Source organism: Xylaria bambusicola (assembly GCF_022495145.1).
Source record: "Xylaria bambusicola strain CBS 139988 unplaced genomic scaffold F5B22scaffold_23, whole genome shotgun sequence".
Taxonomy (NCBI): domain Eukaryota; kingdom Fungi; phylum Ascomycota; class Sordariomycetes; order Xylariales; family Xylariaceae; genus Xylaria; species Xylaria bambusicola.
Genome location: NW_025953576.1, coordinates 518,277 through 531,986, shown reverse-complemented (window position 1 = coordinate 531,986; position 13,710 = coordinate 518,277). Strand labels below are relative to the sequence as shown.

General features: G+C 48.3%; 2 protein-coding genes across 2 annotated transcripts; both read right to left on the bottom strand.

The window, feature by feature from the left end:
- Window positions 1–7: 7 nt before the first annotated feature.
- On the bottom strand, window positions 8–4,150 carry F5B22DRAFT_608691 (armadillo-type protein). The gene is made up of 3 exons (XM_047975087.1): window positions 3,578–4,150; window positions 869–3,469; window positions 8–780 (listed from the first exon to the last, which is right to left on the bottom strand). The coding sequence occupies exons 1-3, from the start codon at window positions 3,863–3,865 to the stop codon at window positions 754–756; spliced, it is 2,916 nt and encodes a 971-aa protein (XP_047830481.1). The 5' UTR covers window positions 3,866–4,150; the 3' UTR covers window positions 8–753.
- Window positions 4,151–6,248: 2,098 nt separating this feature from the next.
- On the bottom strand, window positions 6,249–8,024 carry F5B22DRAFT_608679 (uncharacterized protein). The gene has a single exon (XM_047975086.1). It carries the CDS (start codon window positions 7,970–7,972, stop codon window positions 6,929–6,931), a length of 1,044 nt encoding a protein of 347 aa, XP_047830480.1. The 5' UTR covers window positions 7,973–8,024; the 3' UTR covers window positions 6,249–6,928.
- Window positions 8,025–13,710: the final 5,686 nt, after the last annotated feature.

Genomic DNA, 13,710 nt, shown 5'->3' with positions numbered 1-13,710 from the left:
AAGATCCTTATCAACAAATGCATACGGCCCTCAAACTTCACTCTGAGCCAATGCTACTTTACCCGATGATGACCAGTTTGATAAACTGCCAATAATCAGACCAATCCTCGTTTCAGATAGCTCTTGAGTAGGGACGAATCTTCAGGATACACTTCGATTGATATTTAACCAATACCCTCATCGACTTCCCCTCATTCATTTCAATAGAGACCTACTACCTATATACATGCCAACTTACACTTTCTTCACATTAATTATCACCCTCATCATCACGTATATCACTTCTAACCTCTCTCAAGGAAGTAAATCAACCAACACCTTAAGCATTATACATTTCTATAGCGGTATTATTTATCTACCCAATAACTCATTTCCTCCTTCGTGCTTTCCAAACCTTCTCATATCATCATCCATCACAGAGTTAGGCAGATAGACACTCCAAGTATATCTAACAAGTATATCTAACACTTCTTATTTCTCATTTCTTTCTCTTTTCTCTCACTTCTCGCAACTCTCAGCCTCTAAGAACAGAACATTCAATGAACGGTACACAGGGGGGTATTAATTAATCCATGGACGCCGTAAAAATGCACTCTACCCCTCTCTACACCTCGAAACAATACCTACACACAATTAATCCCACCATCTCTACAAGAAACTTCCTTCAGCCTACGCCCCAGTACCTTAAGGCGAACTGACAACAGAAAGGTGATTTCCCCCTCATTTCTAACAGTTTCACATTATTCATGTACTTCATGGTCTGTTGAACCCTTGCTTGGCCTGAAGGGAGTACGTTGGTTAGTCAGTTCACCGAATTTTCCAAGATTGTTATCAAATAACAGGGGTGGGGACTACGAGCAAAACTCACCTTCATCTGCTCTATCCTAGCCTTAAGCTGACTCGTGACCTCTGCCGCTCTCCTCCAGCTTTCCACACCGTTACTCGCCGAGGCAGTGGTGCCATGGGCCGCTTCGTCCGTGTTTGTGTTTGCACCCCTGAATCCCCGCGCGGGACTACCACGCCCGCTCGAGCCGCTGGTATATCTCACTTCTGGACTGAGCTTGCTGCGAGCATACGGGGGCGGTGCATCGCCGTTCTCCTTCTCCTCGGACATGGTGCTCGCGTAACTCATCCGATTCGACCGAGCGCCGGCGCTGTTGGAACCGTCACGGTAGATGCCCATGTCGTCGTGTGTGGGGCTCATGACCGTTGGGCTCGTCACACCGCCGCCACCACCAGAAACGCCTAGCCCCTCAGCCCTACTAAGAGCGCGCTTGAGACGTTCCAATTCCCGCCGAAGTCTTTCGTTTACCTGCTCGGCTGCTTCCGCGTCACTGCGCGCACGAACAAGTTGCGTCTCTTTGGCTTTGATACTCAGATGGTCTCGAGTGTGATCCTCAATGAGCCCGGCATTCTGGTTCTTCAACTCTTGTATCTCAGATGAAAGCTTGCTTTTATCGTGGCGCAGCTCATCAACCTGCCGAAGAAGCTGCTCGTTGGCTGTCCGAAGCTCTTCGAGTTCGGCCCTCTCCATTGCCGCCAGTCCGCTCGTAGGGGCCGCTGAGGCTGCTATGGGCGCCGGAGTCGGCGCAGCACTCGGTTTAGCCAGGGACCGACCTGCCAAGCCACCTCGACCAAGTCCGATTCGTGGTTTGGGTGGAGGTGAGACGGCTATGGGTTCTTCATCTTCTACAGGAGGTGGCGGTGGTGGCGGTGCCGCAGCTCTTCGTGGAGAACCAACGCCCGGTGCGGCGAGACGACGTTGTGGCGCTTTCAGGCCTGTGGGCCCCCCTGGCTTGGGTAACCCCAATTTACTCGGCCCAGCCGGCTTCGACCTCGCTTGCGCTGGTGGTGATACAGGTTCTGCGGGTGGCGGCGGCGCACTTGCGGCGGGGACTATCTTCTTCACGGCACCTGGGGCCTTCTTGAGTCCTGCTCCAACCACCTTTTTGGGTCCGCCTGCGGGTGCCCTCGCTGCTGCTGGGGTGGGTGCAGGCTTGGGCTTATCCTTCGCTTTGACCTCTGCCTTGTCGAAAAATTCCTTGACTTTTGTTTTTCGGATATCATCCAAACTTTCCATATGGGGGTTCATGGCACGTTCACCCACGATTTTCATGACTGTTCCCAGCACTTCAGCGCCGCCAGACCGGAGTGCTTCACTCGACTCGGAAAGCAATTTCTTGGCTGCCTCGACGATACTGGTCACTTCTTGCTTGCTAGGGACATCCCACGTCGTCCGAAGACAGCGGACCAAGAACTTTAGGGTGCCTTCTTTAACTTGGGGGTTCTTGTGATTCAAGAAAGCTAGGATGTCTTCTAAGCATTCGGAAAAACTTGTCGCTAGAAAGACTTGATCCAGGGCAGCACCGAGGGCATCGGCCACCGACTGTTTCTTTTCCTTTAGACGCTCCATAATAGGAGGCATGACCGTGGATCTGTATTTGCCGTAGCTCTTCCGCAGGCCCATAGCTAACACCTCGATACACTGAGCAGCTTGGGTGACGACAGCAATGTTCGCATCCTTCATGCTCTTGGCCAAACCCCGATTGATCTCGTTGAAATCGGCGTCTTTGATTCTTGGCACGTTGATGGCGGCGAAGAGTGCTTCGAGCGCCTCTTTGCGGTCTTTCCATTTGGACGAAGCAAGGTTGTCGTGGAAATTGGCCGGGACCTTGGACAACACATCCTGGGGTTCGGCCAAGTCGAAGGCATCGACTTCGGCAGGTTCTTCAGCATCATCGCCATCGTATGTATCTTCAGCCTCGGCACCAGGCGGCGGGGCTCGGGCCATAGCCTCTTGCTGAGACCGCAAAAGTCTTTCCTGCTTAGGCGCTGGCTCGGCCTTAATCTTTTCAAACTGAGCCTCGAGATCTGACTGTTGTGTAGGCTTCAGGTCGTTCCAAAACATAGGTTTCATGGCATCGCGCAGCCAACGGTAGAACTCGACAGCTAGGTTCGTGGCCTCAGCTCGGACATTTTTATCGGCATGCCCAAAGGCCTTAGGGAGAACTTTAAGGACAGGCTTCGGGTCCACCACCTTGCAACCATAGTTGTGATAGATGGAAGTAAGGGCGGCAAGTGCAGCAGCGATGACCTTGGGCAACTTTGCGGATACGGCAGGGAGAATGTCTTCAATTACTGGGGCGGCGGCATCGATTTCAATCAATAAGAGGAGGGCTTCAAGAGAGGAGGCCTTGGTGGCCGGGCGAGTGGATATGAGGCCCTTCTCAACTATGGGTGTAATGACATGGCCACGCGAGCGAACGCAATTCTCGCGGCCACCAAACTTGAGGAATGCGCAGTAGGCGGCTATGCCGTCGGTTTGGGCAGCCACATTGGAATCAGCGACGGCGCCCTTCCATAAACTAGGATCTTGGTTGAAGGGTTTAAAAGCGGGATCATGTTCGTCGGGAGTGAGCTCGAACTGTTTGGCGGCATCTTCGTAGGCTTGTTTGCGAACCTTCCAGACCTGGGGAAAGAGAATAAGGCAGGTATGTTAGTATAGACACACAAAATCACATGGTATTCTAGAAGCCGGGAACCACGCGCCGGCATCGAGATAGTAGCTAATGCGCACCTTGTGAACCCATCGCTCTGTCAGGGGCAGAGAGCTGTAATCTGGCTCACCATCAGCCATGGTGGCAGACTGATGAAGGTTGTGGGGGTTGGCGAGGATTGTTGTTTCCCCGGATACGACGTCGGTGTGGTCGTGATGGCGGCGGTGGGGTCGTGGCGACGTGGGTGCCGGGGTTGGCAGTGATGAAGAGACGTCGTTGACGCTGCTCTCGTCACCGTCTTTCTTTCTCTTGCTCTTGGATGGTAGTGTGGAAACTACTTTCTTGATTAGCTTGGATAAGAGGGGCATGGTTGTCTTCCCATTCGTAGTCTTGCTCTCTCTCCTATTGCTCTCCTATCGCTTGGCCTTACGCTACGGTAGCGCTAGGGGAGGGAGGGCTATCATGCTCGAGGCGGGCCAGCGATGGTCTATCGTGATGGAGACGCAGGAGCTATGTCGGTGTGCAAAGAACCTGGGACGGAGCCTGTACATGGATATCTGCATGGGAGGCATCCGGACATGTAGGTATAGTTGTAGGCCGTCTTGGGCGTTCCGAGCATGAAGCCTAAGCGACGAGGGGAGCGGTGGGAGGCGGGGGGGGGGGGGGGGGGTAGAAGAAGAGAAGGTGGATGAGGGGAGAGCAGGACAATGGAGGGGAGGGCAACGATAGTAGTGCCCAGAGACCAGTGACCATAGTGGCGGAGGGGAACCAACGACGTACCTTATGCTCGCATATACACAACAAGCGGCATACACGGACGGACAGATAGACGGACACACACAGACACGCACAGGGGTATGCAGGCAAAACAAGACCTTACAGCATACAGCCTAGGCAAAATCAGGATGCGGGAATCAAATCGTCGCAGAGACACTTGGTTACTGCATCGATGGAGCAGGTAGATAAGTTAGGTATTGTTCGCGGGCGGGTTGTTTCTGTGTCTTAAGGATCTTACAGGCGATCGGCGGCGAGCTGAAGCACTACCTAGGTAGACTCTAGGTATCGGAGATTGAATTCGATTCGATTATAGGCGGGAAAGATGGTAGCGGCGGGATTGAGGCAATCGGAGGAACGGCGCTTTGACGGTCAAAACTTTGGAAGTTGGCAAGGCAGGGATATGTGCGTATGGAGCGTGTGGGAATGTAGGTAATGGATATATGACTACGTTTATGTGTAGTTAGTAGGTATGTGTGGTGTGTATTTACACGGGCTGGATATAAGACATATGTGTATGCGAATACCTAGTATAGTGGTTGTAGTAGCAGTCTCTCTTTTCGCGCACTCTATAGCAGACGGCATGAAGCTGAGGTGAGGCAGAGTCAATGGACAGAACTAATCACCAGTTATGATTGGGGTTTGTTGATGTTGAGAATTATTTCCATGTTGCCAGTGTTTACGGGGCCAAGGCTAGATAAATAGAGGGGTACATGTGTGTCTAACGTAATAGCAGCTTGTTGTACCAGCCAGGTACCTGACATCAGGCGCAGGCTCGGGGCGGTCAGCAGGTATCTGGGGATGGGGTCAATACGGTCCAACTAAGTACTGCCCAAGTACTGCCCAACGCAAAGCTACCGTACATGTGTAGAGAAACAAGCAGCAGCCACTAAGAGCAGGATGATGGGGGAAGATGGGGAACGCTGGGACCCTGGACCTTGCCCCGTGTCCTTGCTGTCACCATGCCTTTACGCCGATCACATCTCGACATCTAAAAGATAGTCACCAACCTCAACTGTAGATTTTAGTACAATACAGCACATATTGTGGGAGCCTTGCCTTCCTTCGTGTGTTCCGTGCCACAATACCTAGTATACTAGGTATTTTTGCTAAGAAAGCCCCTGATAATACTACGCTTGCAACCAACCTTAAGACAGAACTGTCACGGCAGGGACAATTGAAGAAGCAAGACATTCTAATGTACACCTTTTGACTTAACGATACTCGACAAAGAGGGGAAAGGGGAAAGGAAGCTAGGACAATTCGCTGACACCGAATTCTCTGATGCAGTCCATACAAAAGCTCGGGCCACCGTGACCCCTGTTCTTGGCATAGGTAGACCGACCGGCTGAGAAGGCCAAGGGCCAATCAGGGAAAGGTCAGGCGCAAGGTGACGTGCGGGGCTGGATTGGAGGCACAGCCAGGAAGATCCAAGACGGATAAAAGGATATCGGATAGAAGGGTAACAGTCGCGTCACGGATCACCATGGCGATACTGATCCTCACCGACCAAAAAGCAGTGATCCGTACAGGCCAAACTGTTGTGTGCAGGGAGGAAATACTATATAGCCACAACGGTATTCCTATATATCTAGCTTTTTTTACTACATTAATTAATTTAAGTATACAAGTATTTCTTAAAATCTATAGGAATAACTTTCTAATAATTTAATAATATAAATATTATTTAGCATTTTTAATATAAGCTTAGCTTTTATCTTTAAGAATATAAACTATTACGACCCTTCTTTTATAGTTTAGTCTTCGTGCCTATGACCGTGAGGCTCGTTATAGGAAGGTGCTTAAAGGGATGTAGAAGATCAGGTACGGTTGGATAAGTCGAAAAATCGGAATGGTAGTGAGCTAGGTGCGCCGCGCCAGCGACGCTGTGGACGGTGCGGTAATACCGGCCATAATGCAAGGACCTGTGAAGAAGATGTAGAATTGAGTTCAGATTCGGAATTAGGTTAGCTTTTAGTAGAATCTTTAATAGTTGTTAAGTTATTGATGATTAAGGTGTAAAGTTTTATGGAAAGTGGGCGACTCGCCTATAAACCACGTTATATTTTATAAAGTGTTAGCAGGCCTTTATAAATATTAAACAGTGTAAGACAATGAAACGGGCTAACGCAAACGTTAGAAAACATCTCACAAGCCACCGACCGGACCCTTTATCCAAGCCAAATATCGATAACGAGCAATCGAAAACATATCTAATCCTAACTGCATCCTTTTTTCGAAGCGACTGCGGGCATTTACGTCGTTTGCTGCTAATACAGCGGGCAACGCTGCAACAGACAACGCGGACCCTATTAACCCCATTGATTTCTCGACAAAAGTATGTTTAACCGCGATACAAGGAATGCTGGGTCTAGGGTGGGAATGACAAAAGGATAGGTAGGTTCTGCTCAGAAGGTTCTCGGCTGGGAAGACATAGACTGGTGGATTGTCCCCGATCCAGAGGGCATGGGCCGAGATTGTCTTGTCATGCACATTCTTCTACAATTTCACAAGGGTCATAACAAAGCCATGACTCCCACCCAGAATCTTTTCGTGGAAGAGGGCTTTCCGATAATCTGGCCTAATTCCCATATCGTAGCCTAACGAACCATTGCGGCACACGTGTACGACAGGGTTGTCATTCCCCATATTGAGTCTCATTGAGCTTCCAAGAACTCGAGAATCTTGCCAACCGCCTGCTCATCACCTTGCCGAGATTCCATCAACTCCTCGTCGACCCAATTATGTGTATAACCACCCCCAAAATCAACAACCCATGCATCATCCGTTTCCTTGTGTATGAGCACGTTGTGCGGCTTTCCATCTCCCCATATAACCCCGATTTCATGAAGTAAATCAACCGTCTCCTGGACTTGAGCCCCCCACTTCTTCCTTCTTTCCGGCGAAGCCTCTATTGCCTCAACCCCCACTCCCTCATCCTCCGTTCCCTCATGCTCTGACCCCTCTTTGTCCTCCAGATTCCCCAGGGTATATGGATTCCCTGTAGGAATGTATTCTTCCAGAATACCAATAATCTCCCCCGTCTCCGCCAATGTGACTAGACCAAGAAGTTTGGGTACTTGAATCGAATGAGCGAGGTGCGATCTCGCGACCGTACGAAGACAGTCGAATTCGCGTTCAAGGCCCTTGAAGAAAGCCTCATCGCCGCTCTTACAACACATCTCTGTTCCTCCTACCGCAACTTTGGTGATATCCCCCTGCCCAGAGATGATTTCGAGTACACGGATGTCTTTGGAAGAATATTGAGGCAATCCTATGTCGTTAACAATTCTGTTACCGGAAGGATGGTGGTGGTCGGGTTCTCCTTCTATTTGGTCCGGTATCAATTCCCATTTCCCATCCTTTGTAACGAAGCGGAAGGCGAAGGTCTCCGGGTACAGATGAGAGTGCAAATCCGAAGGCTCTGGCTCGTCGAGAGTGGGGGGAGCTAGCCGAGTCCAGATCGATCCTCCAGCCTCGTAGACAAGTAACTCGATTTCGCGTTGAATGGCGAAAGATTGTTCTTCATCTTCATATGGGATCGAGTCGAATCTTGAGATGAGAAGCCCTTCCATGGTATCGGGGGAGGAAGGTGGAAGTAGAGATACGCGAAAACGTTTGCCGTGTAGCATGATGGTTATAAAGATGCCATCCCCGCATCCGCTGTCCCATTGCACGGCTTGCCAGTCCAGAGGGAGCATCTTTGTTTGACCGTTGACCTGGGGCTCCAAAAAAAAAAAAAAAAAAAAAAAAGATGGAAGATGTTATATGTTGTTGAAAAATGGATGGAGATGGGGGTTTGAAAAGGCTGAATGGCAATCGATATGTGTTGAGGCTTGAGGCTCCTCTGAGCCTGAGGAGGGAGTGAAAAAGGGTAGCGAAAATGATGGGCAGAGCCTAATTCAGCGAGATGCACCTAACTGTCAGATAATCACGTGAACATATTTTGGAGTTTATGGTAGTAGCTCGAAACATTTGAAAAAGATGATATACCTATGACCGTACAGGCCAACAATCAGTGTGTGTTATATATTGCTAGCTGGATTGCAGCATGGAGGGAGCTATTTCACAGCTGATTTTTCACATATATATACACGATCCTTAGTTCCAGCTCTTTCCTTTTGTTCTTCAGACCTTTCTTGCATTACAATCCATTCTGAAAACGATCCCTCATAGCCTAATACGGATGATTTCTGTGTGCAGTCACAATGTAACGAACTGTTTATCTCTAACACCGAGTAAGGTTTATGTTCCTAGGGATAAGGGCCAAGCTTATACCAAAGGCGCTAAACAATGTTCGTATTACTGAGTCGTTAGGAGGTTTCTCTTATAAGATTCCAAGAAGTAATTGTATGCTTAAATTAATTAACAAAATAAAAAATAACTAGCTATATAGGAAATCTTATTCTTCTTATAGTAATTCCTTCCTTCACCCATTGCTTGGATCATTGGATAGTTCCTCTATCCCCTGATCCCTTGGATAGCTGGATCGCTCAGCTATCCCCCGACCCTGTCACGTGACCGTTCCTGGTCCAACCCCGCGTCTGTGGTTTGGCACCTGCGACTGGTGCTTGGTCTGCCCAACAGGTCGTCCACTTGTTGGTTCGTAACAGAATCGCAGGATCGGCATCGATAGCATCCTCAATATTAATCCAAGTTGGAGAGGGAAGGCAGAAACTACCCCTCATTAACCTGCTCGACAAGTGAGGCTGCGCCAGTCACGAGATCTGCAGGTCTACCTAATCAGACCATCTAATCTGGGGTGGCTGGCTGGCTGGCTGGCCGGCCTGCAGAGATAAACTGCCATATCACTGCATTAAATGTCAGATATTAGCGATGGTATGCTTGATTGATTGATTGATTGATTGATTGATTGATTGATTCCTACTCGGTTGCAGCCGCTCTAGTCGGGGTCTAGCGAAAGGCCGGACTAGGCCTAGCCTATTTAGTTGGACGCACATACAGCGGCCGCTAGGGCTTTGCAGCCAGAGGCAGCTATACTAGGTAGAAGAGGCTTGAATATCGGACTATCTGTCCATCGTCGAAGCCTGTGCTGGTACGGGCAGATACGGGGTTCTAATCCGTAGTTACTTAGATCCAGGCCTGTACCGGTCCCACGACTAGGTATACTGGTCCAAATCTCGTACCAGTCCGTAGTGCGAGCACGTCCTAGCACCGGGTCCACAGCTGTACTGGTTCGAATGTTGTACTGGTCCGTGGTCTGAACGCGTCCCGGTACGCATATCGTACCAGTCCGTCGACCAAACCCCTACCTTAAATCTCATTAAGCAGCCTTACGGTTTGCTATGTTTTCGAAAATAACTTCCAAGCGATAAACCAATGTGCTATTGTTAAAGTGGTCAGAAACGGACACCAGATGTCCGGAACTAGCTACCATCGTCGACATGATCATGAAAAAGCCTCGTCGCCGTCATAATCCGAGTGAGATCATTCGCCAGGCAACATAACACTGCAGCTATTTCCTACATTCGGAACAGAATGTCTCTCTTCATCTTCGCGCTCTTGGTCGCCGGAGTCCCGTGTTGCGATATTTGGAGACGTTAATACCGATGATCTTAAAAGGAGGAGATTATGCGGAGACAGGTCGACTATTTGATTCCGACAATTCATATATTGCAGTAAGACTTTAAATAGTTGCGATAATGTACGAGTGTTATGAAGCAGCTTATTTTAAGAAAAAGCCGACTCCCTATTACTATTTAAACAATCGTTTCTAGTGTATATAAGTCCGATACGAAGCCGGATTATGCAGCACACTTTCTAGATAGTATAAAGGTTCTCTACCTTGCTATTATGCAAAATATCGTAGAACTCTCGGGTGAGAACTCTTTAAAAGAAAACGATGAGGAGGATTTAAAGACACATCCGTATAATTAAAGAGCCTGGCATTAATTGGCATACCAAGCCCAAGAACTAGGGTTTAGTTCGGACGAAACCACCCGTTTATCTTCCCTAGATTTTAATCAAGATATAGCAAGGAAGGTGATCCTCGATGCTCGACCTTTGCAGCAGTTTAACTTGTCAAGAATGGTACATAGTAATTCTATTAATTACCTTAAGGTCTAAGTCCTCCCAATAACTTGTAGGAGGTGAAGCTATCTTATATAGACATGAGTAGTTACGTGTGGGGTATTCTTCAATATATCTAGCCTTTATAGCTTTAATATGACTATGGATAGAACTTAGGCAGCTTAATAGCTACCATAGTTGGGTGGTTTAACCAGGCATGGCTGGCTATGTCTAAAGATACTTGTTTAGCACTTACTATCTTATATGTAAAGGAACCGATTAAGAAATAATATGGTTGCCAATGTTTGAAAGCTTATTCTAACGATTGGCTTTATATTACTATAGATAACCTTACTAGTCTGCTATAGAAGGATGCCGAAATTACGTTCCTGTTCGTCCGGAGGTCCATGTTTCACGCATTTTAAGGCGGGTGTAATAATAAGCAGGATACCAATTATATTAACTATGCCGAACAGTATGGCATAAACAGCGAGGGCGTTGATGTACAGGATTAACAAATGCCAGATGGGTGTAATAGTAGCGGTATAAGCCATAACCACTGCGCTGCACACCCGTGAAAGGGTATGGTCTACAAGTGTGACCTTACCACCTTCGTCTTTGTTACACGTGTAACCTCTGTACCGGTTGAAGAATGCAGTTCGCCTTGCACTTCGGCCGTACGAAGGACCATTGCAGGCTGTTCATGACCTTCCAAGACATGCAGGCAATATTGGGCAATATTGGAAAGTGAGGTTATACAGACTTCGCTTCTTGAAACAGACCCTAGAGACCCAGGCGGTCTAGGCTGGCAGATCATTTGTATATAGAGTCTCCTTAAGCCACCAACAGCCAAGAAGGAGTTGGTTGGTCAAGGACTAATGCAGCCCTAGTTGATCATTGTAATCAGAATCCTCGGTTCCAAGCCCAGTTCAACTGCCCTTGTTATAGTCTTGAGCCCTCCTAGTTTAGAGTCCCATGATATAAGCCAGCCAAACCTATTATAAGATAGTCGGAAGATGTTAGAGAGTGCCGACGTTGTTCTATTATCGAGGCTATAGAAGAAGTGCGAGATAGTTATCTAGAACAATATTGGTTTCTATATAATAAAGATGGCCGAGGTTTTACTTCAGAGCAGTGTCCTACCCACGAGGACAATTTCATATATTTAAACATAGATCTAAGTGGTTTCCTAGCAAATTTGATCTTATAAATAATATTATAGCAGTACAACTCAATCTTTTAAACTATTAGGCTTATTAGACGTACGTAGTTTAAGTATAGCAGAGCTTCGTAACTCTTTTTTATCTGACTAATTGATTCCGTAATGTTAAAAAAACTACAAGCTGTGCGATATAGATTTTGAGGATAACTCTTATCCCGAAGATACGCTTCCAGGTATACGATAATATATGAACTTATTTATTAGTATTGCCATCGAAGACAACAGGCGGTAGGGCGGTGTTACGAACCAACGACAGACCAGCTGGTGGGACCCAACGCAGCCGCAACAAAAGGTCGGGCGCGGACCCTGTCGCTCCCCTGTAACAGCCTGTAACCCTGTGTCTGCCCTGTGCTCCAGCAACCTTGGAAGGTTTAGGTAGCGCAGTTGCCCCTCCTTGCGGGCAGCTTGCCAGGCGAGCCAGGTCAGCCTCCGCCCCGCCGTCTGTCGTCACGGTGAGCTCGGCCGGCTAGGTACCTACATGTATCCAAGGAATCAATGTTGGCGTAGGACTTCTCATTTTCTACTCCCTAGGTAAGAATAATAATTTAGTAGTTCAGCCGTGGTTATACATTAGCTTAAATTTCATTCTTTTCTCATCTATCGCTATGTTATTCAGCGGTTATATCGTAATTATGTAGTAATTAGACCTCGATTACCCCTGGAATAGAGCTATGCGGCGAGGGGCGGGTAACAACAAGAAGCATTGATGTCCGGTCATGTTACTGGGTAATCCCATGTACAGGCATTATAGGTACTCTACTCTTCATATTGAGTGTTAATGCCCAATAATTGAAGACACAGGTCTCCGGGCAACTGTCCTGTTACTATCCTTGTTTTTCACATGCTGGGGGCGGCAGTGATTTCTATCGAGTTCTGGTCACGGAAGTGTCAAGTTTTATGGCTTTGCTTACCATAAATAACTGCTATAAACTGAACGTCATGTTCCCCATTCGTTGAGAGCTTGGGCTACGGAATTATAGTAGGGATGACTGAGTCGATGACTGAGCCGATGAGGTTGAATCGCCGTCGGGCTAATCCGCTCCGCCGTTGTTCGGGGCCGGCCTTCGGTGGGTTTCACAGGTTGTTCCGGGAGAAAATAGCGACAAGATCGCAGCAAGGGTTATTCGCGTATTGTAGTTCTAGACGGGAAGATCTGTACTGGCCGGCTCCGGCATATTGGAATTGCTAGGTTATACGATGTAGTCAGGAGACCAAGACACTTGAAACTGTCTAGCTTGGCGTCTTCCAAGGCTCCTGTTACGGCGGATCGTTGTTTCTGTAACATCTATGACAATGTCATGAGATGCTTCAATTGCTTGATTGCTTTATTTTACAACTCGTCAAGAAGAGTATCATTCGCCTGGTAGGATACTTATCTTTCATGCATCGCATAGAGGGCATTCTACAGCACCGCACCGGCAGTGGGGATCAGATGCTACCTAGGTAGGTAAAGACAGATGCCAGAGAGCGCTGTACTACTGCGCTAAGCTTCTTCTGCTGGCTAACCCAACCTTGGAAAGACAGATCCAAGACCTAACCGCCTGCTCAAACGGTGATATTATTGGGGATATTATCAACGGAAGAGGATACCTTATTACCATTCTCCCAAGTCAACACGCTCCAAACAGTCGGCAAAGCAAGAACAACAACGACGACACCGCCTGTCCTCGCATTCTGCATCTGTCGGCACACCTGCGCACAGAGTACCTAGGTAGTCAAGTTGGTTGGTTCATGTGTTTCAGCCTAATTCGGGGCCTCTATCCTCATACCTGTCCAGCTGTTGCTCAAAGGGGGCCTTGCCTTCTGTTGCGTGCGAGCTCGAGACGTCGCCAAAAGCGACCGCGCTACACACCTACCTAGGCCAGACAGCTCGAGGTCCAGCAGCTTAGGAATGGGTTTGCACAACTATCAGCCCTAGCTCGTCATTCCTACATCCATCCAAACACGTGCTTGCCAGCGACGACAAGCGTGACGACCGACAGAGGATCCAAGACAACCACCGCTGTCGCTTTGACCTCGACTACGAGTAATAGCAACCGAATAGCAACCGTCACATCTGTTCATCCTACCGCTCATCGTCCCCATCCATCCACGAATACTCATTCCTGATCAGACCGCTTGTCTCGCCTCGGACTGTCGCTATCACGACCTTCTGACTCCAGGCTGGGGATTGATTGCTCGAGGAGC